This window comes from Triturus cristatus, chromosome 1_1, assembly GCF_964204655.1.
Source record: "Triturus cristatus chromosome 1_1, aTriCri1.1, whole genome shotgun sequence".
Classification (NCBI taxonomy): Eukaryota; Metazoa; Chordata; class Amphibia; order Caudata; family Salamandridae; genus Triturus; species Triturus cristatus.
Window position 1 is genome coordinate 441,277,854 of NC_140579.1, and position 25,930 is coordinate 441,303,783.

Consider the following 25,930-nt stretch of genomic DNA (forward strand, 5'->3'; position numbering starts at 1 on the left):
GCACTATGGGCGATAGGAAACATCCACTTTATAATGGCAGCTTGTGCAGCAGGTGAAAAAGGCCCACAGCACAAGCTGCCATTGTAAAATTGATGTTTTCGAACATCCCTGCACTGTGTTGCAAGCACGGATTCTTCATAAGGGATTGTAGACAACAAATAATGAAATTAGCGAAGAAAGATAGACCAGAAGCAGAGCAACAGTTGCTGAGGTCGTCTGAGACACTGCTGCTTCTTTCAGGAGGGGTTGAGGTGTTCAACCTTAGGGAGCTTGGAAACTCATCCTACTTGGGCTACCTCTTAAATGCCAAGGCAACCAAGCATGTAACGTTATCTACAACAGCATTTTTTCTCTTCAGGGTCTGTGAAGAACTTCCACTTGATGAACTCAGGTTGAGACCTGGAATAATGTGTGTGGCGATCCCCCTGATCTCAGTTGCTCTTCCACTTTGCACAAGAGAGGAGCCTTTCTGGATCACTTTAAATTCCTGTATATGCTGTCACAGTTCTAGATCAACTAAGTGCTGCAGGGGATTCCATTACTCTCTGTTGTATCAGCGTAGCAGAGCTGTGGATCCACCCACTCCAAGCTGCAGTAGAAGTTATGCAGATTTTCTTACCCACTGTGCCATCTTTTTACTTTCCCTTTTTAGGTGACACAGGAAGAAGAGTAAGAGACATGCTAGCCTGTTCTAGCAGCCGATAATACGAGAGAATCAAAACTAAAGTTCTATACTTTTTCTCTCTGTGTCTATCCACAGGTTTTACGGAAGCCGGAGTCTGGAAGGTATGGGAGGTGGGCTGCAACAACTCCCCAACCAGCAGTAGTGTCTCAAAAATGATTGACGTCTCAAACAGGCGCTAGTGCCTTAGTGTTAAGTTTTCTTGCCACTCCATTATTGACCTACAGGAAAGAAACCACATCACCCCCTGGAGAAACAGCAAGGCGGAGATCCTGGAGATCTGAATAAAAATCTGCTTATACCGGCTGGGAATGACGGGTTTCTTCCATGAGGAGCATGTTATCTAGAACTTCAGGACCCGTAAGGCTCTTCTCCTCGAGTAACAAAATTGGCATTTCCTTTTCTTCTTTTTCTTTGAAGGTTCATACACTTTGGACAGATAAGGACTTGTCCTTATCAGGTTGACGTGGAGAAGGAGGAAGAGAAGCTGGTACAGTAATAGGCACTACAAGTGTCAGAATCACAGGAGGTGGCATTGTTGAAAGCTATAATTCTGCTGAAGTACAGGAACCTTCTTGACTTCTAGGGTGTCAAGAGGAATCCTCTACAGGAGAGATGAGGTTCTGGGGAAGGTAAAGCCTGGACGTTGAAAGCTGGAAAAACAGTGTTCCAGGGATCCCACACATGGAGATGTTCTACTCTGTAGGGCTATCAGAAAGAATCTCATGGCAGAGGATTATGTAGTCAATCATCTGCAGATTTATTTATTTACTGTATAGTATGCTTTTTTAGTTCTGCATGTAAAGGGAGAGGCTGTGCAACTAAAAAGTATCTATTCACCTCTCGATTTGCTAGTGGATTTGGGAGCGTGGATGAGTTTGGGGTTGGTAGAATGCAAAAGTCTGGTTGGGTCATCACTTTGTATCTTTTTTGTAGGTAAGAGAGAGATGAGCTACTTATGGATTTAAAGAGGACAGAGGATTTTGAAGGTAATCTTATCAAAAACTGGAAGGCAAGGGAGTTTTTGGCATTAGTACATGGTGTGTTTGTTTTTTCCATTCTCTATGCGGGGGACATGCCAAACGCTGTGTACTTTTTAGAATCTGTTAAACTGGCTAGCCACAGTATGGAGAAATCTCAGCACACAATGAGCATTGGATGGTGGCGCGTATGGTGAATGGGGACACGGTATCTTGGAGGCCATAAACTATGGGTGAGCACTCACAACTAGTTTTACACTTTTACTTTGTGAAGTCATCATGCCCAGTGACAGCCTAACAGTGAGCATGTCCTTTGGGTCTATGCCTGCCAACTCCTTGCGTTTGCATGGAGGTTCCTAGTTTCTTCTTTGCTATTTTCACAGTTTAATGCTTGTGACTCATAGTGTTTGTAGGGCCTACTTATATCGAAATATTAGAAGTATCAGAGGTCAAACGATGTGCAAATATTGAAATTGATGACGGTGAGCGAACACCGGTTTTATTTCAAATCAGAGTTTAGTATGATCTGTATTTACTGCTTGTCTTGGCAGAGCAAGGGATGTGTTGAACAGGAGTTTCATAAAATATATATCTAATTATTACGACTCCTATATTGATAATAACCAAGTCTCTTTCTGAGGAAGACTGATCTAGCTTGTAATGGTCATGAATGTCCTGGAAATCATCAGCCTTTCAGCCACACTACATGGATGATACCATTGCCCTCCAACTCATCGAGACCAACATGACTTTTGTGCCAGCAGGCCTGAACTACTTTTGCTCACACCATCCAAGACCCTAGGCGCAATCCTCACCTCTCTCTACCAACTTCGTGGGCTATGTTCCGTTCCTCCAACTGCAGCCCAGCAATGGCCATCTTCCTGGCCACCATCCCTGCAGAAGTAAAGAAATACATGTAAACTCAATCACGGCATGGAAGAAGTCGTGATACGCCTTTGGGGCTCATTGCATCTTCTTCCATCAGCGCTAGGCCTTCCCAACAAATGAAGTGAAGGATGGGAAGGCTATTACAAGTAAAGGCCTTGATGGAAGGAGGTTGCAAGAGTCCCCTATGATGGAGGCCTGGAGCACGTTAGAGGGAAATGGCTAGAGATAGCTAAAGACTTAGCAGATACAACACATAAGGTGCATTATGTAGTACGAGGGCAGAACCCCAGGAGCCGGCAGCAGTACACCTTTTCCACTGGTAGGGTGGTTGAGAGACTCCTGTCCTATCCTTATGGTCCCAATCCAGCCCACTGCCTGCAAGGGAAAGCAGGGAAGTAATGTAGATGGTGGGCATACGTGCAGGGCCTCAAACTCCAGAATGAACGCAATGAGAAGGAAAGCCATAACCAACCTTGGATTGTGTCTACTCTCTTTGCTGCAAAACACATGCGCTGGCCCAAACTCCTGAGGCGAGTAACAGCAGCCTTCAGCCCAGACTCCTGGGTTTCAAATACCTGGTGGAAGCTGTAAAAAGACAAAAGGAAAATCAGTAGCTTCCTGACGAGGACTGTGGAGGCCAACAGGACACGTGGACAATTTAGAAATCCTATAGCTTTGATTATTTGCCTTCCAAACATTTCACAGAGTGGGCTTAGAAGTCTCTACAACAGCAGTCTCTCCTGATTCTGCCAAAGCCATGGATAGCGTGCTCCTTTAAGACCACTGTAGATTTGTTTGTTTACCAGTTTCTCTCTCTCTCTCCTCACCTCATCACCCCACACCCCCAGCCTTTGTGTTTATTTTCCTGTCCTAAAGATAGCTCTCTGGGAGCTGAAAGGCATCACAAAAATGCCCAGAGTGCTGCACAGTGCTGCACAGTCTCAAGTGGTGCTTCCAAAATGTTCTCAGGTGATGGTAGCCACCAGTTCACAAATCTTTGTCCGAACTATGACTTTTCGGATCTTGTACTTCGAGGCTCTCATACTCTCTGTAGAGTCTAAGTGAGGAGATGTTACTTACCCGTAACAACAAGATTCAAGATTTTTAATGTGATAATTTGGAACTCAAAGAGGTCCAAATAAAATACAGTAAAAAAGTAAAAAACATAATAATTCATACAATATACAGTACATGGAGCTCTGAAATACATGATAAAAAACAATCAACTTACAACTAAGCTCTAAGGCCCTTGACACAAAAAAGAGCAAATACGCAATCAATTAATTTAAATAATATAACGCAATACAAGCCAGGCCTAATAAATACAACAAACCAGTGAAGCAAACTGTAACGCTACTACAGTACTTAGTAGAATAAATCAATTTCATACTGTGCAAAAGTATTTGAAACCTAGAGTACCAATTCCTCAAATTCATGAACCAGTGCAATGACTATGAAATTTACGAAAATTCAGACAATTCTAGAAAATATTCAAAAATTGTTTAAAAGCGATTTCTGATGGTGGTGCAGATAAACATTTCCAGGCCTCCACTGCCGTGGTTATATTGTACTTTAAAAACAAGGGTCTTAGTATTGGCGCCGCAATGAATGAAGATGAGGACATACAAATAGCGCCCAATTCCCACAGAGATCACAAAGACTCTCCTCCTTTGGTAGCCCTTCCCAGGATCCAGTAATGATTTGTAACAAGAGTAGATTCAACCTTAATAACAAAATGGTTCTGCGTGTACCATGGAGGAGGTTTCACAGTACATACTGTAGTTTTTTTTTTTTACATATGCTTCTCTCCAATATTATTTTATTCCGGGCACTCTGAGCACACAACACAATATCCCTTTTCTAGCTTAATTCGTAGATTGATTTTTTGATCAAGTTTTTTAAGGTGAGCTTCAGGAGTGGAACCATCCCATTCTGACCAATTAAAAAAAAAAATACAGAGCTTTCATATAGTTTAAAAAGAGGGCACTTCTTCCGCTCAAACAATAAAATGTTTCAATGCAGCTCAGATGGACCCGGATTCACCATTCAGTAGATTGTTCCCACACCTTAATACAGCAGCCACAGCAAACACTTATGTGGAGAGGAGCCTAAATGCAAGCAGGAGAGCTGATGGAACGGCAAAAGAATTCAAATAAAAGATTTGTCGCCATATTTGCCCTTCGACTTTGTCAAAAAAAGACCAATGCCGTTCTTCCATTACCTCACAGGCATAGCTCAATGAAGGTGGAATCTAAAACTAATAGACCGCCAATACATGGGCGAAATGCCTTTGCCCACAACACCTACATAATCTGCCTGTGGCAGAAGCTTGAGCTGAAGCCTTACTTCTACACTGACTGTGATCCTTATTTAGGCAGTTATTGGAAACAATTCTACCTAGCTATGGATACACCTTTACCGCTTCCATGTTGTCATTTCCCAGGAACCAATGCATACCCATCCTAACTCTGCACCCCTGACCAAAAAATCACAACTTCATTCTTCAGGATATTTATTATTAAAAAATGCTCATCAGCATAATTTTCCCAACTCAGAGAGACACCTCAGTAGCCCTATCAGAGTTAAATCCATCATAACAACATCACCAGCATAGAGTAAACAAAAAAAGGGGCGCAAGTAAACAACCCTGCTTCAGACCTGCTCGAGAGACCCCGATTCCCTCCCATCAGAACTTGGGATCAAGTTGAGGAGTAAAAAGCAACTATCAACCTGAGCAAATGTGCGGGGACCCCCAATGCCACCAATTTCCTCCACAGCGTCCCACGGTCAACCCTATCGAACGCTGTGGAGAAACCAATAAAAGCAGAATTTAAGGCCATTTCCGTGCCCACAGAATACTTATCTATCAATGTTTGGAGGGCCAAAATAATATCCAAGGTTCCGCAGTTCTTACAAAAAACAGCTTGCTCGGCAGGAACAAGATTATTACCAAACGCCCAGTCCTGGAGGTGAAAGAGAATACTCTTTACAAACAATTTGCCAAGCACGTCCAACAACGCAGTCTGCATGAAACTAGAGGGAGAGGTTTTCAGACCATTGTAAATATAGAGGCACAACCACACCACCTTTGCATGACAACGGAATAACCCCATGCTGGTCACAATATTGGAACACTGGACACAGCAGCAAGGCCCATGCAGAGACCTCTTGTTTGATAACAGATATTGGACGTTCATATGGGCCCATTGCTCCAGAAATCTTGCGCCTTTAATAAAAATCTATATCCCCTCACAAGAGGGCAGGCCATATTCGCCCGAAGAAGGAGGCACATCACTCAACTCCAACAACATGCCACATCTGGAATTGATGGCATAGAACTGCGAGACTTAATGGGACCATTTTGCATCGGAAATAAGAATGGTCTCAGCCTTAATTCTAGTGTCACAGTATTCTGCGATCAATAACCAGTATTTTCACAAGTCACCAGAGAAAGCGGCTTCTTTCAACACAGTCCATTTCCGGTCCTCCTGCCTCCTCTGTTCAGACACCTTCAACCTACTTCTCACACCGCTTCAATCAATTGATTTCCTTTTGCCTCAGTAGTGATGACTGCTTAAATTGTTTTCTTACTAGTGAATTTATATATCACAGTTTACCTTCTTTACCTCCCAGGAGATGGCTACAGAGGATTTAACACTGGCAGTACTTTATTTTCTCCCACATGATCCAAACAGAGACAGCTGCTCTTCAAACCAAGCAATAGGGTTCTCTGTGAAAATAACGGGCTGAAGTCGCCATTTTAACATAAGCAACCAGATTTATCATATTATTTTGAGACCAAAAAGTGTGCACATTGGTTTTACTGTAGACCATGCTAACGTTTCTTGAATTCCAGCTCTCAAACAACTTAAGATATAAATCGAAAAACATTGAACTTTAAATTCGTCCTTAATACCTCAAAATGGGAGCAGGCACCAAACATTTGTCATGCTACCACTATATAATTGATTAATGATGATTGACACAAAAAGGAATGAGAGGTAACAGAGGCTGGCGAGTCCTTCAGAAACCGACCATTTAAAGCAAAAAGATCATTAGTTCTCAGGCAGTCCAGAAGGGAAAGGCCCCGCCTGGCTGATCTAATATTACCTGGCAAAACACCCTCTGGAATATTCCACACCTCTTCCAACTCTCTATTTCTAAAAATCAAAGAGGAACAATTCTAGATTTTTCTGAAATTCTACTTGGTCCCTCACTCTAAAAGGGAGTACCCATAGGACCTCATATTCTTCAAGTACATTAACAAAGTAAGTATAGCTTGTTCAGTAAACTCTTAATGGACTATTTCAAATAATTAATTCCAGTGAGCACATGGATATTTTAGCCCATGTATATTTGGTATTTTTAAGGGCTGCTCCCTCCGCGTTGCAAAAATCGTAACGGTTACAGAAAAAGTAAAGAAATGAATTAAGAAATACTACTATTATTGTCATTGCCCTGAAGAAGACCTTCTGGGTCGAAACGCGTTGGCTACAGTTGTTTTTAAGAAGATTGTTTCAATAAAGAAACCAAGTAATAAGAACCTGCCGAATTCATGTGCTTCTTACTTTACTTGTATTTGCAAATTATATTTTTTGACTTGTTGGAGTGCTGAATCACTGTTTTTACTGAAAAAACACCAACAAAACCACAAACTAAAAGCTATTCAAAGAAAGGAAAAGGAGAGTGAAAGTTATTTATTTTTAAAGGGGCCAATACAATGTAACTTTGTTATACAAGATAGCAGCAAGAAAGATTGAGCTAACACTATTCTGCTACAGTTTTGTTGTTTAGAGATGTCACTAAAATATTATTACTTCTTCCTTTTGTGGTCTTTGGTCTAAAGATGCAGGGTTTAGAAGCATGTTTTAGGTCTTGTTTAATAATTTTATAAACTGTAGAGAATCAGGAAAGAACAAAATCATGGTTTGTTTCACAAGAATCTTTCCCAATATGTGCTATCACATTTACTCACACAGAATGGGAAAAACCCCTTGATACATCAGCCCCTTTTCTAGCGAGTCAGTATTGATAGTAGGTGAATTGCCAAACACCCCAGTGACAGGTATATGTGAAGAGTGCTGTCACCAACCATCTGGGATAGTGTTGAAAACATGACACTAGACTTTTGGGAAACATGGAGCGCAGTGTCACTTGGAATTCTGCTGCAAAAAGTTCTTACCAAGTTCAAAAAAGATTGGAGTGATATTGTTTGTATTTGAAGTGATTCAGCTACATATGTGAAAAAGTTGTGTGATGACCTGTCAAAATTGATACCTGAGCTGAAGTGCTTCCCTGTAAGAGATCCTTGCTACTTGCTAGATGGTATGCTGAAACAATCTTTACAATCTTGAGAGTTAATGAAGAATGCTATTGACTTTTTAGTCCATTCTGGTGCATAATTGGTGTAGATGTGAAACATCTCCTTGAGAGTAGGCTGGGAAACACTTTTAGTGACTTGGCACTGCAACATATTCCATGTTAAAGTGCTTGCCACTTAGTAAGCAAAGAAATGCTGAGGAGCAATTCAGGACATTTTATTTTACAATGTATGAGAAATGCCTCACAATGATGCATAGAAATGTCCCTTCACCAACCATGGCATTTGAAGTCAATGAAGTCTCACTATGGTACTCTGCACAAGTTCTAGATCCCTTCCGTAAAGGGGAATTTTATCCAGACTTTCAAAAGTGCTGCTTCATTTTTGACCACTTCAATAACTCTGGGGGCATATGTGCCCAGTTCAAATCATGCAGAACCTGTCCCAGAGAATCGCAATCTTCGGGTGCATCAGCATTGGCATGGAACACTATGTCAGTGGCAAGAGTTAGCAAATTGTCTACTGGCTGTTTTGGCGTTGCCAATGTTGAGAGGGCCTTTTCACAGATAAAAGTTTACATAGAAAGGAAAGAGCGAGTGTGCATGACCAAAGACTCACTGAAGAAGTATTGTATGGTGTACTACAATAAGTTTGATTTGTAAAATTGTATTTGGACCTCATACACACTGTACGTATAACTGTCTATATACCATGCATCAGTGCAGAAAGCAAGCAATAATAAAAGCAAAACGCTCCAAAAACACTCTGTTGTTTTTAATGGCACGAACATGTGTAACCACTGATAACCACTGTTTTTTAAAGTACTGAAATCACTTGAAAACACTGAAAAAACCCCACCAGAATTTACCAAAAATAGAAACTGAAAACAAGAAAGCTTATATATAAGATATAAGATAAGAGGTTGACTGCTCTAGCCGCAACTCTACATCCTCTCCCCAAACTTCATTATTTATTTTTCTTTCAACACTTGCTCAGCATATTTGGACAAATCCATAATTGTAATTTTCGACAGAAGTATAAACAGAAAATGATTCTGCATTTACAATGTTCGATAACCTCCAATGAAGGATCAAGGCCACTTTGCATACAAGGTGTACATCTTTACATTGCTCATTAATCAAGCGAAACCTCTGTATAAGTACATTTGCAATCTCTCTAGGGTAAATGTTCAGTGACCCCTGTATGCCTCCTACAGACCCGAACTTCATTATTAAATCTTTCATTTTACAATGATTCCCCGTTATTAATCTTTGATTTTAAGCTGGTTTTCCATTATTAATATTTGTTTTTAAGCTGATTCTCTGTGATTAATCTTTTTTTTTCAAAGATAATACTCCATTATTAATATTTGGTTTTACACGGATTCTTCATTATTAAATCTTTTGTTTTACTCAGCTTATACATTATTATTATTTGGTTTGATGCTGATTCTCCATTATTAACCCCTTCGATGCTCATGACGGAACGGTTCCGTCATGAGCATCGGTTGGGCTGTGCTCATGACGGAACCGTTCCGTCATGAGCACAGCCCCCGGGGGAAGCGCTGGCGCTCTCCCCCTGGGGCATCGATCGTGCCCCTACAGAGAGGGATGGCAGCGGAAGAGCTTCCGCTGCCACCCCCGAGCCCCCCCACGCTTCCTGACGACGTCAGCGCGCACAGCGCGCGCCGACGTAATCAGGAAGTGTTGGACGCGCTGGAATTCATTTCTTCCAGCGCGTCCAACGGATCAGGTAGGTGTTCGGCGGGGGGCGGGGGGGGGGGGGGGGGGGGGGTTAGGGGTAGGAAGAATTGCGAGGCCTTGAGGCATCGGGGGAGAGGAAAGAGTATTTCCTCTCCCCTGATGTCTCAATGCTGGGCATTTCTGCTCCACGATCGCGCACAGCGTCGCGATCATGGAGCAGGGATGCCCCCTAGACACCAGGGATGTTCTTTTCTTTATTTGGGAAGCGACCCCTTGGGCAACGGTCGCTTCCTAGGCGGCCAAATTTTTTTGAAGACTTTTCTGCCCCCCCCTGGGGGCAGATCGGTCGTCTTTCTGCCCGTTTCTGCCCCCAGGGGGGGGCAGAAAAGCCCACTAGACACCAGGGATGTGTTTTTCATAATTTAGGAAGCGACCCCTTGGGCGAGGGTCGCTTCCTTGGGTGGCAAACTATTTCGAAGACTTGTCTGCCCCCCCTGGGGGCAGATCGGTCATCTTTCTGCCCGTTTCTGCCCCCAGGGGGGGCAGAAAAGCCCACTAGACACCAGGGATGTGTTTTTCATAATTTAGGAAGCGACCCCTTGGGCAAGGGTCGCTTCCTTGGCTGGCAAAATATTTAGATGACTTGTCGGCCCCCCTGGGGGCAGATCGGTCATCTTTCTGCCCGTTTCTGCCCCCAGGGGGGGCAGAAAAGCCCACTAGACACCAGGGATGTCTTTTTCCTAATTTAGGAGGCGACCCCTTGGGCAAGGGTCACTTCCTTTGAGGCATAAATAATGGGAAGACTTTTCTGCCCCCCCTGGGGGCAGACCGGTCGTCTTTCTGTCCGTTTCTGCTCCCAGGGGGGGCAGAAAAGCCCACTAGACACCAGGGATGTATTTTTCTGCATGAGGAAGTGACCCCTTGGCAAAAACTGTTTGCATTTGTGCTCGATGTGTATTTTGTTGTCTTGTGAGTAATTTTTTTTTTTTTTCTTCTTTCTAGTTGGATATCGTTGGTTTTTGCTGTGTCACTGCAGAGTAGGTTCTGGGGAGTGTAGCTGTCTCTTGTAATTGAATTCTATTGTTTTTGAGTACATTGATCATTGTGATAAAGGTACACATTTCTTTACTTACTTGGTTTGCACATTGTTGGTTGTTGTTGACTTGTTTGTGCAGTCTTCAATCTTAGTAAGTATAATGGCTAGCCGCAGGATTACTGCTCAGCAGGTTGTTGGTTTGCTGTTTGAGTCTTCCTCTGATATTGGTTCAGAGACTGACTCTGCATCTGAGGGAGAGGAGGCAGGGGACGATTCTGGCAGTGAGTTGTCTCTCCGTATGGAGTCATCGGATGATGAAGATACTCTTAGTGCGGATGAAGTGCCTGTGTTAGAGGAGGAGACTGATGTGCTGATAGTGCGGCAAGAGGCATCTGGGCTGCAGCCTGGGGCTGCAAGGTTTACGTTGGTGTAGTGCGGCAAGAGGCATCTGGGCTGCAGGCTGGGGCTGCAAGGCTTCCCTTTGAAAGTGATGACCTCTGGGTTGCCCCTGGCATGGTGCAGCCGGCATTGCCAGAGTTTACTGGTGTTCCAGGGTCTAGAGTGAATACTGAAATTTTTTTGCCGGTAAATTTTTTTCAGTTGTTTATGGACGATGTGTTTTAAGCAGAGATTGTTGAGCAGACTAATTTGTATGCCGAACAGTTTTTGAGGGACAACAGTGCCAGACTTAGGCCCTACTCTAGAGCTACCAGGTGGACTCCCACAATTGTTGAAGAGATGAAGAAGTTCTTGGGTTTAACTTTTTGATGGGCTTGCTAAGGAAGCCATCAATGTCTTCATATTGGTCTAGCAGTCCCTTGATGGCAACGTCTATTTTTCCGGCAGTCATGAGTCGTGACAGGTATTTGCTTCTGCTTCGGATGATGCATTTTGTTGATAATGGTTTAGCGTTGCCACGAGATCACCCTGATTGTGACCGTCTTTTTAAGATTAGGCCTGCCCTTGATCACTTTGTGGATCGATTTTCTGAGATTTATGCCCCTGGGAAAGAAATTGCAGTGGATGAGTCTTTGGTGTTGTTCAAGGGCCGCTTGGTTTTTAGGCAATACATTCCTAGTAAGAGGGCACGCTATGGAATGAATATGCTACTTACCAGTATGCATCTGTTCTTGGCATGTAGGGCTGCTGACATTCATATCTGTGCATAGATCGCCGCCTAGTGTTGGGTCCGGATGTTTGCACGTTGTTGTCCTGGAAGAGTCTTCGAAGTATCCTTGGATAGGTGACTCCTCCCCTGGACTACAGTGCGCATGGGCATCCTCTCCATCCTCAGATTGTTTTTCGCCATTGTGGCAGTGATGGAGTAGATACAGAAAGTGATGACCATGCTTACAGTAATTCTGAGAGCTGCAGCTGCTACAGGCGCCGGGGAGGAGGGAGGGCGATATGAATGTCAGCAGCCCTACATGCCAAGAACAGATGCATACTGGTAAGTAGCATATTCAGTTCGAGGCATGTGGGCTGCTGAATTCATATCTGTGCATAGAATACATAGCAGTACCCTCTATTAGCGGCGGCTACCAGTGCCAGCTGCAGCGGTCTGAAAAAGAGTTTTGAGAACAGCCTGTCCTACAGCTGCCTGCTGTTTTGATTGCACATCTACACAATAGTGTTTGGTAAATGTATGTGTAGTGGACCAGGTGGCTGCTCTACATATATCATGCAGGGGAATGTTTCCTAGGAAAGCCATGGAGGCCCCTAACTTACGTGTTGAGTGGGCTCGTGGGGGAATCGTTAATGTGCGTTTAGCCTTTTGATAGCAAATTTGAATACATTTAACGATCCATCTGGCTATACCTGCTTTGGAGATAGCGTTACCTTTGTGGTGTGGCGCAAAGGCAACGAAAAGTTGTTTTGTCTTCCTAAAGATCTTAGTCCTGTCGATATAATACATGAGGGCTCTCTTCACGTCTAGTGTATGGAGTGCTCTTTCTGCGACAGTTTGTGGGTTTTGAAAGAAAACAGGCAGTTCAATAGTCTGATTCATGTGGAACTGCGATACCACCTTGGGCATGAATTTGGGGTTGGTACGCAGTACGACCCTGTTGGCGTGAACCTGTATAAATGGCTCTTGAACGGTTAGTGCCTGGAGTTCACTAACTCTTCTTAAAGAGGTGATCGCTACTAGGAAAGCTACTTTCCAGGTAAGAAATTGAAGCTCGCATGAGTGTAGAGGTTCAAAGGGTGGACCCATCAGGCGTGTGAGGACCAAGTTGAGGTTCCACATTGGAGCCGGTGGGTGGCTTGGTGGAATGACTCGTTTGAGTCCCTCCAAGAATGCTTTGATGGCAGGCACTCTGAATAGAGAGAGGTGCTGCCTAGTCTGCAGATAGGCTGATATTGCGGTCAAATGGACACGTATAGAGGTGTACGCCAGATTGCATCGGTATAGGTGTAAGAGGTAACAAATTATGTTTTGTATGGATGCGTCTAGCGGGTTAATGTCATTATTAGTACAATAAATGACGAACCTTTTCCATTTGGCTGCATAGCAAGCTCTGGTAGTGGGTCTCCTGGCCTCCTTAATGATGTCCATACAGTCAGGTGGCAGGTTCAGGTAGCCAAACTCTAGGACTTCAGGAGCCAGATCGCCAGGTTCAGCTGTTGCGGATCTGGGTGCTGAATCTCTCCATGGTTCTGCGTCAAATGCGCGGGTTTGATCCGCAGCCTTTGATGCGGCACCACGGAAAGTTCGGGAAAGGTGGTGTACCACGGCTGGCGTGCCCACGTTGGAGCAACCAGGACGAGTGTCAGTGAGTGTTGTCTGAGTTTGCGTGCCACCAGCGGTATTAGTGGTGCTGGGGGAAAAGCGTACGCAAATCTGCCGGACCAGTTCATCCATATCGCATTGCCCTGCGACAGCGGATGTGGGAACCTGGCGGCAATGCTTTGGCATTTTGCGTTTTCGCTTGTGGCGAATAGGTCTATCTCTGGATGACCCCACTGCTGGAAGTACGGTTGGAGTACTGATGGGTGTAACTCCCACTCGTGCATCTGGTGGCTGTGTCTGCTGAGCAGATCCGCCATCTGGTTGTCCTTGCCGGGGAGGTGTTCTGCCATGAGGAACATGTTCCTCTGAATGGCCCACTTCCACATGCTCTGAGCCAGATGAGACAACTGTGGAGAGTGTGTTCCTCCCTGCTTCTGTATGTAGTACATGGCGGTCATGTTGTCCGTCCGGATCAACACGACTTTGTTGCACAAGTGTACTTTGAATGCTTTCATAGCTAGGAAGATTGCCATCAGTTCTAGAAGGTTGATGTGCATCTTCTTTTGTTGTGTTGTCCATAGTCCCTGCACTGTGTAGTGGAGTACATGAGCTCCCCATCCCTGGAGAGACGCGTCCGCTGTCAGTATTATTTGTGGAACAGGCTCTTGGAACGGTCGGCCCTTGCAAAGATTTTGTGGATTCCACCAATGCAGAGAGTTGTATGCCCGACCGCTCACCAACACTAGGTCTTTCAGCTGTCCTTGAGCCTGATTCCACTGACGTGCTAAGCACTCCTGAAGCGGGCGCATATGTAGTCTCGCGTGTGGGACTATGAAAATGCAGGAGGCCATCATGCCTATCAGCTGCATGAACACTCGCGCAGGAAGGGAGTGTTGGGGTTTGAACTTGGAAATCAGCATTTGCATGCTGTTGATCCTCACTAAATTTGGCTGAGCTGTGGCCGCCAGAGTGTCTATAGTCGCACCTAGGTACTGTTGTACGTGTGCGGGCTGGAGATGGGATTTTGGGTAATTTAGTGAGAATCCCAGACTGTGAAGGAGGTGAATGGTGCGGGACATGTGGCTGGCACATTGCTGGGCCGACTTTGCTTGAACGAGCCAGTCGTCCAGGTAAGGGTAGACGTGTATGTGCTGCCTCCGTAGATGTGCCGCCACAGTAGCTAGGCACTTTGTGAAAACCCTGGGTGCTGTTGTCACGCCGAAGGGAAGGACTTTGAATTGGTAGTGCTGCCCCTGAACAGTGAACCTGAGGTATTTTTTGTGTGAGGGGTGAATGGGTATGTGGAAATACGCATCCTTGAGGTCCAGTGTGGCCAGGAAGTCTCCCTGTTTGAGCAGCGGGAGGACTTGCTGTAAAGTGAGCATGTGAAAATGCTCGGAGAGAATGTAGCGGTTCAGGGGTCTCAGGTCTAATATAGGTCTGAGTGACCCGTCCTTTTTTGGTATTAAAAAGTACAGGGAGTACACCCCCGTACCCTGCTCGTGGACGGGTACGACCTCTATTGCGCCTTTTAGTAGCATGCTTAGCACCTCCTGCTGTAAGAGCGTTAAGTGCTCTGAGGACATAGGACGGTGTTTTGGAGGTATTGTGGGTGGAGTTGAGGTTAATTCTAGGCAGTAACCGTATTTGATAATGTCTTTGACCCACCTGTCCGTGGTGATGGAGGTCCACGTGGACAGGAACCTTTGTAGCCTTCCCCCGACAGGTGTTAGGTGGTCGGGAGGAAGGGAGAGGGCGTCACTGTTTGTTCTTGGGGGAGGACCTGGTGTTGCCGTAACCGCGTCCTCTGCCCTTTGTGCTTGAGCCACGATAGCCACCCCGGGTGTTTTTATCGTAGGTGCTTTGTGTGTTGCCTTTGTTGTAGGTTTGCTGTGACCCCTGTCCTCTACCTGCTCCTCTATTTCCGGGGCGACGAAAGGAGCCGCTCCGAAAGGACTGCGTTTGAAGAGCCCCCATGGACTTTGCAGTGTCCGTGTCCTTTTTTATTTTCTCTAGGGTGGTGTCAACCTCCGGCCCGAATAAGTAGTCGGGGTTGACAGGCTGGTTGAGGATGTTATTTTGCACCTCAGGTTTGAATCCGGAGATTCGCAACCAGGCGTGTCGTCGCAACATGACGCTAGTGTTTATGGCTCTGGCAGCTGTATCTGCGGCATCCAGTGCACACTTGATGGATGCGTTTGTGAGGAGTTGTCCCTCCCTGATGAGGATCTCTGCACCTTCTTTGAATTGGTCAGGGAGATGTTGGAGTAATTGTTCTAGTGTGTCGTAGTGTGCTCGATCGTAGCGGGCGAGGAGCGCCTGAGTATTGGCAATGCGCCATATATTAGCTGCCTGGGCCGCAACCCGTTTGCCGGAGGTCTCTAGCACCTTGGACTCTTTGTCCGGGGGAGGAGCATCACCTGTTGTTTGCGAGTGTGCCCGTTTGTGAGCATTCGCAACTACAATGGAATCTAGAGGTAACTGGCCTCTAATGTAGGTAGGGTCCCCAGGCGCCGACCTGTATTTTTTGTCGATTCTGGGGTTTATTACTCTTGCCCTGGTGGGTTCTTTGAAGATGTCCTTTGCTGGTTTGAGGACACCCTTTAACATGGGTAGAGTTTTTATATTCCTTTCTGAGGATGCGAAAGTGTCCATGAGAAAGTCGTCCTCCACGGTGTCAGAGTGGAGTTGCACCCCATGATTGGCCGCAGCACGTTCAATTAGGGCGTTGAATGCGGCAGTGTCCTCTGTGGGAGATGTTTTTGCTCCATAGAGTTGCGGGTCCTGTGTATCCATAGGTGCACCCGAGTCTACAGGGTCATCCCAAGCTTGGTCGGGGTCCTGTTGGCCTTCAGGGTCCATCTCTCCGGGGTAGGGGACGTGGTCACCCATGTGGTCCTCCAAAACGTCAGTGTCGGAGTGTGTGGGAGAGAAGGACTGTGGATCCTGGTAAAAGGAGTGGAGAGGTTCGGAAAGAACTGGTTCCGAAGTCACCGGCAGCTTTTTCTTAAGCGGGATCCGGTAGGAGTCCAAAGCGGACTCTGAAGTTATTCTCCTTTTGTGGAGCACCATCTTGCCGGTGTCGGCGTCGATGACATGTGACGGAGACGACTCCGCAGGAGAGCGTTCGGCAGGCGTGAACGTGGTGTGGGTGACCCGTGTTCTGATCTGGAACAGTTTTGGGGCCGTGGATGGCGGCAGGCCAAAAGTGATATTGGTCGGTGCCGAAGAGGTCGATGGAGCTTTTATCGGCTCGGCGCCTGACGTGTCCTGGAGGACTGCTTTGTGTTTGGTGCGTTGTGCAGCAACGGTCCGCACCTGGAGTGCCATCGAGTCCTTCGTGCCGGCGGTTTCCGTAGAGGCGGGCGTGGACTTCTTCGGTGCCGGCGAGTCATCGAGTCGAGGGGCGGCAACGGCCGTCGACGTCTTTGATGAGTGTGCCTTTGGTGGTGCTGTCGAAGCGGGGTGCGACGCAGCAGGCAGTTTGACCTTTGGGGTCGGAGCCGATTGTGTCGGTGCCGGTAGCCGAGGAGGTTTGGTGGCACCGAAGCTCTTTTTCCGTGTGTCGGCGCCCACGTCGGCTGCTGCAAGCTCGGCACCGAAATCTCGTTTGGTGCGGTCGGCGCCGACGGGTTTTGCTGGCGTCGAAGGTGTGGTGGGCCTTGATCCGACCAGCGTTACTTTCGGTTTCGGTTTCTGGAGAACCAATGCGGCTTTCGGTTTCGGTTTCGAAGAAGGGAAACCAGCCTTTTTGGGTAGTAATGGATGCCGCTGAATGTTCGAGGCCGGGCCAGAAGGCGGGGCCGAAGAACTGCGGGATAGGTCTTGGGTAAGGCCCGAAGGCGATCCCTCGACTGGGTTCATAGACTGGCTCACTGGGATATCCTCAGTCTGTACGGGTAGGCCTGGCTCGTCACCGGAGCTACTCTCTTCGGCCCCTAAGGCCTCATTGTAGTCTCCTACCTCGGTGTCGGCTTCATCTCTGGAAAAGAGTTGTTCTTCGACGTCTTCCGATACGGAGTCGTGTTCGGAAGCGGGGCTAGAGGGTAGATTCTCCACGTCTTCGACATCTTCGTCTTCGGCGCTGAAGATGTTGGCTGGGGCCGGTGCCGCTTGCTGCGCTTCGAGTCTTGCTGCTCGTCGATTCCGAAGAGTCTTCTTGGATCGGAATCGGGCACAGGCCATACATGTAGATTCGTCGTGATCCGGTGAAAGGCATTTGTTGCACACCGGATGGACGTCGATATGGGGATATTTCGCATTGCATACCGGACACCGCTTGAAAGGTGTCCTCGATTCCATCGTCGATGAAGGGTCGATGGTCGGGGAAAATGCGAAAAAGTTGGTTCTGGAAGTTAGTAAACTAACAATATACTATCGATACCGATCGGGAACAGTACCGTCGCGAACTAAAGGCCTTTTGGCCTGTAAAAAGGTTTTCCTAACTTGAGTCAAGATAAGCACATCCGAACCCAATGGCGGAAAAAAACAATCTGAGGATGGAGAGGATGCCCATGCGCACTGTAGTCCAGGGGAGGAGTCACCTATCCAAGGATACTTTGAAGACTCTTCCAGGACAACAACGTGCAAACATCCGGACCCAACACTAGGCGGCGATCTATGCACAGATATGAATTCAGCAGCCCACATGCCTCGAACTAAAGCTGTATATGCTGTGTGACAGTAGGACTGGATATGTGTCTAATTTCAGGGTGTACACCGGTAAGGAATCTAGGATTAACCTCCCTGGTTGTCCGTCCACTTTTGGAGTGACTGAGAAACTTATTTGGGAACTTGGTAGAGGATTTTTCAACAAAGGCCACCATTTATATGTAGATAACTTCTACACTGGTGTGCGGTTGTTCAGGGAATTGGCCAAAGTGGACACTTTTGCTTGTGGCACAATCCGCTCTAACCGTAAAGGTTTCCCGAAAGAACTTGTTTGTCAAAAGCTTGTGCGGGGACAGTGCAGTGCGTTGCGTTGCCAGGAGCTTCTTGCTGTGAAGTTTTCAGACAGGAGAGATGTCTACATGCTGACTACCATCCATGATGAAAGCACTGCAACTGTTTGGGGTCAGGTCGCTGAAGCGCGCAAACCTGTGTGCATTTTAGACTATAATAGGCACATGGGTGGTGTTGACAGAGTATATCAGAGGTTGGAACCTTACACTGCTCTTCATAAGGCTTACATTTGGTACAAGAAGTTGGCTATCCATCTTTTCCACTTGGCAATGTTTAATGCTTTTGTTGTGTTCCAGGATTCTTGCCCGGAGTCAAAGATTACTTTTGCTAAGTTTCAGGAGTCTGTAATAGGCAGCCTTGTTGTAGTGGAACAGGCAAGTGTTCCTAGAGTTGGAGTGGTGGAGGATGTTGCTAGATTGAAAGATCGCCACTTTCCAGATCACATTCCTCCCACACCCTCAAAAGATTTTTCCAGTAGGAGATGTAGAGTCTGTTGGCGAAGAGGTACGCGGAAGGAGAGTCGTATGTACTGCCCCGACTGTCCTTCTCATCCGGCACTGTGTCTTCCTGCTTGTTTTAGAGCGTACCACACGCGAAAGAATTATTTGGAGCATTCATGAGTGGTAAAGTGAAGTGCCTGGTCTGTATTCTTTTGATAATTTGATTCTGTTTCAAGGTTGGTGTTAGTGCAATGTATTTAGTTGCTGATTTTCTGCTAGAAGATTTGTATCTATTTGCGATTTGTTTGTGTTTTTATTTTTTTCTAAAAAAATCCTAAATGTGATGGCGGTGTGTGAGGGTTGCGCTTGGCTGTTGGTGTGTGTGGACTGGCACTTGGTTGGTGGTGTGCGTGGAATGGTGCTTGGCTGGCGGTGAGCGTGGACTGGCGGTGTGCATGGACTGGCGGTGTGCGTGGACTGGTGCGTGGCTGGTGGTGTGCGTGGACTGGAGCTTGGCTGGCGGTGTGCGTGGAATGGTGCTTGGCTGGCGGTGTGCGTGGACTGGTACTTGGCTGGTGGTGTGCGTAGACTGGTGGTGTGTGCGGACTGGTGCTTGGCTGGTGGTGTCCGTGGACTGGAGCTTGGCTGGTGGTGTGCGTGGACTGGAGCTTGGCAGATGGTGTGCGTGGACTGGCGCTTGGCTGGCGGTGTGCCTGGACTGGCGCTTGGCGGGCGGTGTGCCTGGACTGGCGCTTGGCTAGCGGTGTGCGTGGACTGGCGCTCTGCTAGCGGTGTGTGTGGACTGGCGCTCTGCTAGCGGTGTGTGTGGACTGGAGCTCGGCTGGCTGTGTGTGAGTATTGACTTTCTGCTGGTCACTACACACACTGCTAGCTGAGTGCCACTCCACGCAATCCATCAGCATGTGTAGTTGCTGTGTCTGGATTGTGGGCGTGTGAAAGTGATGGGCCCTTGAATGGCGCTGTGTGCTGGTGTGAGTTTTGTTATGTGATGGGCCCGCGGCTGGCGTTGTGAATGGTTTTGTATGTCTCACACGTATGAAAGGTGTGTGAATGGCCTGTAAAGTGGTTGGTGCCTTGACGTGGCTTTACAGCTCACGAGCTGCGAGTCATTGGTTTGGTTTTTTGTGAATTTAATTATTGACAGTGCATTTCATTTTTGTGAAATCTCTAGTTGATAAAATGTAATACACTGAACCATGACTCGCCCTCGTGCCAAATCCAACCAGTATGTGTGTGTGTTTGAGGAATAGATGGTTGTGCAGCAATGTTTGTCTTTAGTTTCTCTGCCAAGGTACACTTTCCATGTAAGAATAACCCACCAACTGTAGATATTGTTGAAAACCCATGGGAGTTCATGGTGATGTCTCTCATGTGAATACAAAAAAAATTTTTTATCCCCCAATGTCCTGCAAACCTCAAAATGTCTACCACATTTTCTTTGCAATTTTACTCCAAAATTCTCACGCTGTAGGAACAATAGTTAATCTGGTTTTGCAAGGGGGGTCACTTTGGTTTTTGACCCGGTGCTCGGCGGCCATCTAGGGAAACCTACCATACCCACACATTTCTGAAAACTAGACACCCGGCGGCTTCCAGGGAGGTATGGCTTGCGTGGATCCCCAACGTTTCCTTACCCAAAATCCCCTGCAAACCTCAATTTTAGCTGAAAAATCACTTTTTTCACACATTTTGGGGTGGGAAAGTTGTGGCATCACCGGGCTCACACAAATTTACCACCACGCAGCGTTCCCCCAGGTCTCCCGGTAAAAATGGTGCCTCACTTGTGTGGGAGGCCCAAGTACCCGCGGCAGGCAAGGGCCCAAAACGTAGTGAGGTGACATCAAAATGGCCTATCGCAAAACCACCTGGTTTTGCAAGGGGGGGTCACTTTGGTTTTTGACCCGATGCTCGGCGGCCATCTAGGGAAACCTACCAAACCCACACATTTCTGAAAACTAGACACCCGGCGGCTTCCAGGGAGGTATGACTTGCGTGGATCCCCCAACGTTTCCTTACCCAGAATCCCCTTCAAACCTCAATTTTAGCTGAAAAAAATCACTTTTTTCACACATTTTGGGGTGGGAAAGTTGTGGCATCACCGGGCTCACACAAATTTACCACCACCCAGCGTTCCCCCATGTCTCCCGGTAAAAATGGTGCCTCACTTGTGTGGGAGTCCCAAGTACCCGCGGCAGGCAAGGGCCCAAAACGTAGTGTGGCGACATTTGGGATAGGCAATGTTGATGTCGCCTCACTACGTTTTGGGCCCTTGCCTGCCGCGGGTACTTGGGCCTCCCACACAAGTGAGTCACCATTTTTACCGGGAGACCTGGGGGAACGCTGGGTGGTGGTAAATTTGTGTGAGCCCGGTGATGCCACAACTTTCCCACCCCAAAATGTGTGAAAAAAGTGTTTTTTCAGCTAAAATTGAGGTTTGCAGGGGATTCTGGGTAAGGAAACGTTGGGGGATCCACGCAAGCCATACCTCCCTGGAAGCCGCCGGGTGTCTAGTTTTCAGAAATGTGTGGGTTTGGTAGGTTTCCCTAGATGGTCGCCGAGGACCGGGCCAAAAACCAAAGTGACCCACCAGGCAAAACCAGGTGGTTTTGCGATAGGCCACTTTGATGTCGCCTCACTACGTTTTGGGCCCTTGCCTGCCGCGGGTACTTGGGCCTCCCACACAAGTGAGGCACCATTTTTACCGGGAGACCTGGGGGAACGCTGGGTGGTGGTAAATTTGTGTGAGCCCGGTGATGCCACAACTTTCCCACCCCAAAATGTGTGAAAAAAGTGATTTTTTCAGCTAAAATTGAGGTTTGCAGGGGATTCTGGGTAAGGAAACGTTGGGGGATCCACGCAAGCCATACCTCCCTGGAAGCCGCCGGGTGTCTAGTTTTCAGAAATGCGTGGGTTTGGTAGGTTTCCCTAGGTGCCGGCAGAGCTAAGGTTAAAAAACTACAGCTCGTCACTTTGCCAAAAAAGGGTCATTTTTCACTGCAAAATTGAGGTGTGACCACGTTGCGTTTTGCGCCGTTTCCTGTCGTGAGCACTATGCCTACCCGCACAAGTGAGGTACCATTTTTCTCGGAGGACTTTGCGGAATGCTGGGTGGGTGAAAATTTGTGGATCCACGCAGATTCCAGAACTTTCCATCTCAGAAATGTGGGGAAAATGTGTTTTTTATGTCAATTGTTTACGTTTGCAAGGGATTCTGGGTAACAGACCATGGTGGGAGGCAGTCAAGTCACCCCATCCTGGATTCTCCTGGGTGTCTAGTTTTCAAAAATGTATAGGTTTGCTAGGTTTCCCTAGGTGCCGGCAGGGCTAGGGTTCAAAAACTACAGCTCGTCACTTTGCCAAAAAAGGGTCATTTTTCACTGCAAAATTGAGGTGTGACCACGTTGCGTTTTGCGCCGTTTCCTGTCGCGGGCACTATGCCGACACGCACAAGTGAGGTACCATTTTTCTCGTAGGACTTTGGGGAATGTGGGGTGGGTGGAAATTTGTGGATCCACGCAGATTCCAGAACTTTCCAACACAGAAATGTGGGGAAAATGTGTTTTTTTTGTCAATTTTTTACGTTTGCAAGGGATTCTGGGTAACAGACCATGGTGGGAGGCAGTCAAGTCACCCCATCCTGGATTCCCCTGGGTGTCTAGTTTTCAAAAATGTATAGGTTTGCTAGGTTTCCCTAGGTGCCGGCAGGGCTAGGGTTCAAAAACTACAGCTAGACTCTTCGCAAAAAAAGTGTAAATTTTCAGTGTGAAAATGTGGTGTGTTCACCTTAGGTTTTGCGCCACTTCCTGTCGTGGGCACTATGCCTACCCACACAAGTGAGGTACCATTTTTATCGGGAGACTTAGGGTAGTTCAGATTTGTAAAACAACTGTTATTACCTATTGATTTTTGATGCATTTCTCCCTTCCAAATGAAAGACATTGTGTAAAAAAAAAATCATTTTGAAAAATGACCAATAATTGTCATGCAAGTATGAGTATTCCCAATTTCGAAAATGTCCAAATATGCACTGTTTCTAAACTCTGTAATTTGTTCCCATTTCAGAAATACATAGGTGTCTTTCATACCGATTTTTCCATGTATACATTTTCCCACAATAATTGCTATATACCCGGAACAAAAAGAAAAACCATTATAAAATGCTGCTCAGTTTTTTACTCTGGGTTCGTTGGGCTCTTGGTGAACCTACAAGTCCTATATATCCCCACAACCAGGAAGGTCCACCGGATGTAACGGTACATTGCTTTCAAAGAGATGTCATAATTCGAAGAAGTTACAGGTGAAAACGTTGACTCAAAAGGCTGCTTTTTTCAACAAATTTTTAATTTTTCCTATATTTACCTGTTAGTTTCTATAAAGAAACCTTGATGGATCTACACAAATGACCCCTTGCTGAATTCAGAATTGTGTCTACTTTTCAAAAATGTATAGCTTTCCATGATCCATTATTGCTTTTCTACCCATTTTACCATTATCTGGAAGGAGGTTCAAAGCACAAAAAATAGCAAAAATAGGGTATGTCCCAGAAAAATGTCAAAACTGTGTAAAAAATGTTGGATTTCTGACAAAAATCTGTCATTCCCTAAAAGCTGGAGAAATTGTGATTTCAGCCCCACAAACCCTTTTTTGATATCATTTGCAGAGAAAAACCCAGACGCTTTCATTTGCAGCCACTTTTCCCCATTTTTCACAAAAAAACCAAAATTTTGCTGTATTTTGACTAATTTCTGGAAACCCTCTAGGAGAATCCACAAACCCTGGGTACCTTTAGAATCCCCATGATGTTGGAAGAAAAGGACGCAAATTTGGCGTGGATACCTAATGTGGTCAAAAAGTTACAGGGGCCTAAGCGCGCACTACCCCAAATAGCCCAAAAAAGGCTTAGCACAGGAGGGGAAAAGGCCTCGCAGCGAAGGGGTTAATCTCTGATTTTAAGCGGGATCTCCATTATTATAATTTTTTTTTTTTTAATATAGTCCTGCATCAAACCATTTTACCAACTGAAACGTCAAAGAAATGGCATCTAAAACTGCATAATAGTTCAGTAAAGCGTTTTGTTCCCCAAGTTGCATATTTTTGTATACATTTTATTTAGAAAGTAAACAACCACCAATTTTTGCTTTCAGGTCTTGTGTGCATTTTCATATAATCAGAGAGCAGTGGGGAAGCATTATAAGTGGCCTCAATATGTTAGACTTTCTGTCCATTTACATAATTTTTTATACTAAAACCACTGGTAATTCTCTGGCTCCCAGCAGTTCCTGCAATCACGCATCCCACTCGTAAGTGTTTGCATTAATAAGTCATATATACAAGTGTGAACAACTTATACATATGGATATGAATCCTGCATTTGTGTCAGACAATCCTTAGTCATGAATCCATACTGTAAACTGGCAGGTAAGGGGTTTATACAGAGTGTGTTGAGCCTTGTTTTCCAAATAAACACGAAAACTCATTGTCCGTGACCCCATACAATATGTTAGTGAGTTGGGCAATAGGAAATTCATACTTATGAGCAAGAAGTGAAACTAAGATGTAACCCAGACACTTACTTCCAAACTGATGAAAACAGAGAAGATACAAGGGTTGTTTAATAATTTAAAGAAGATGCTCATGTTGGAGAACAGGGGCTGTATTACGGTATGTGGTGCATTTTCCTGGTTGGAGCTGGTGCACCATTCAAAAGGTGCGCCCTGCGCTAACCAGTAAAATGCACCTCATTATAGTGAATGCGCTGCCTCTAGGGCAGCGGCGAACTCATGCTGCCCTGAGGGCAGCGCCTTCAGGTGAAAAACAGATGGCTGCTTATAAGCCGCTCCATTTTTCACTGTTTAGGCTGCAACCCGCCGGCACTTTGAAGGGGGATTAGAGATCCCCCTTGCAGGCGGATGCAGTGAGTGACTGCACATGCCTGCTAGGGGATGTCTGGGGGGGGGGGGTTCATGGGACCCCCTTTCGCCTCTCCAGTGGGCTGCTATCAGGGGGCACACTGTTAGTGTGCCTCTTTACAGTTTCTTTGCCTCTGCGCCTGCTTCTGTAATACGGCGTGGGCACAGAGGCAAAGGGATTCCTTCATTTGCATGGGGCCAAGCCCCATGCAAAGGAGGGAATGCCCTCTGATGATAGTGCTGTCGCTTTATGTGCTCTGGCACTATCGGTATTACAGAAGGGGAAGTACAAGCATCTGCGGCCCTTTCTGTAATACCAAAGCACCCCAGGGGCATGCAAAGTGGGCGCAAACGTACGTTGTCCCCTGGGGCACTCCGGTAATACAACCTCAGGTGATCCAGGCAAGTGACTTTTCATTTCCAGAGGCATGTTCATTAACATCCAGGAATATGGATAGCAAGGTCATCCCTTTAGAAAGACAGCAGAAAAATCACAAGTAGTGGAAACAGAAGAAACGTAATTAATGGCATGAACACGTGTGGAAAAAAAGAAAACCGTGCTACTCATGGGACATGCCTTCAAACAAATATCAAGAAGCAAGGGTTGTTTTAACACTACAGTACTGAATCCACATTCTAAATCAGGTGTCTCCAACCAGTCAATCACGAGCTACCAGTAGCTCGCACCCATCCTCGTATCCTGCAGCCTTGCGTTCATCTTTAAATTAGCGCAGCGTCACATTTTCTTTCAACATTAACCCCTTCAGTGCCCATGACGAGCTGGACTCGTCATGGGCTGCGGTGGCACTGTGCCCATGACGAGTCCAGCTCGTCATGAACTCCGCCCGCTAATGCAAGGCGCGGCACTGGGCGGGGAAAGGGGCGGGCATGCAAGGGGTTAATGGAAGGGTGTGTTTACTTTACATTATTATCATCAGGCTGCAGACAGCAGAGCCTGATAAAGAGCAGGGCTCGGTCAGATTTATGGGCCACGCTGGATAATAGAGTTGAAGAACTGAAATATTTAACTCTTACATAAAAGCCCTTGTCGACTCAATATAGGAGCATGAGGGCAAAATGATGTTTCTGAATGCTTTTAAATGGGAGAAAATTAAAATTTTACTTTATGATTAACTCTTCATTTTAATTTTCTCCCATTTCATAGTGTCGTATTTCCAAGCAGCAGGCATTTTGCTCCCAGTGGCCAGTAGACACTGTGCCATTTTTATAAGTAAAAGAATTGTATTTTGTCCCAAAT

At 46.2% G+C, this 25,930-nt stretch overlaps 1 protein-coding gene across 1 annotated transcript in view; it reads right to left on the reverse strand.

The window, feature by feature from the left end:
* The window catches only part of LOC146870405 (coiled-coil alpha-helical rod protein 1-like), a 281,563-nt gene that overhangs the window by 62,853 nt on the left and 192,780 nt on the right, over positions 1-25,930 (reverse strand). The window contains 2 exon segments of the mRNA XM_085640888.1: positions 2,478-2,556; positions 3,023-3,135. Of these exon segments, the coding sequence (XP_085497014.1) occupies positions 2,478-2,556; positions 3,023-3,135 (192 nt within the window).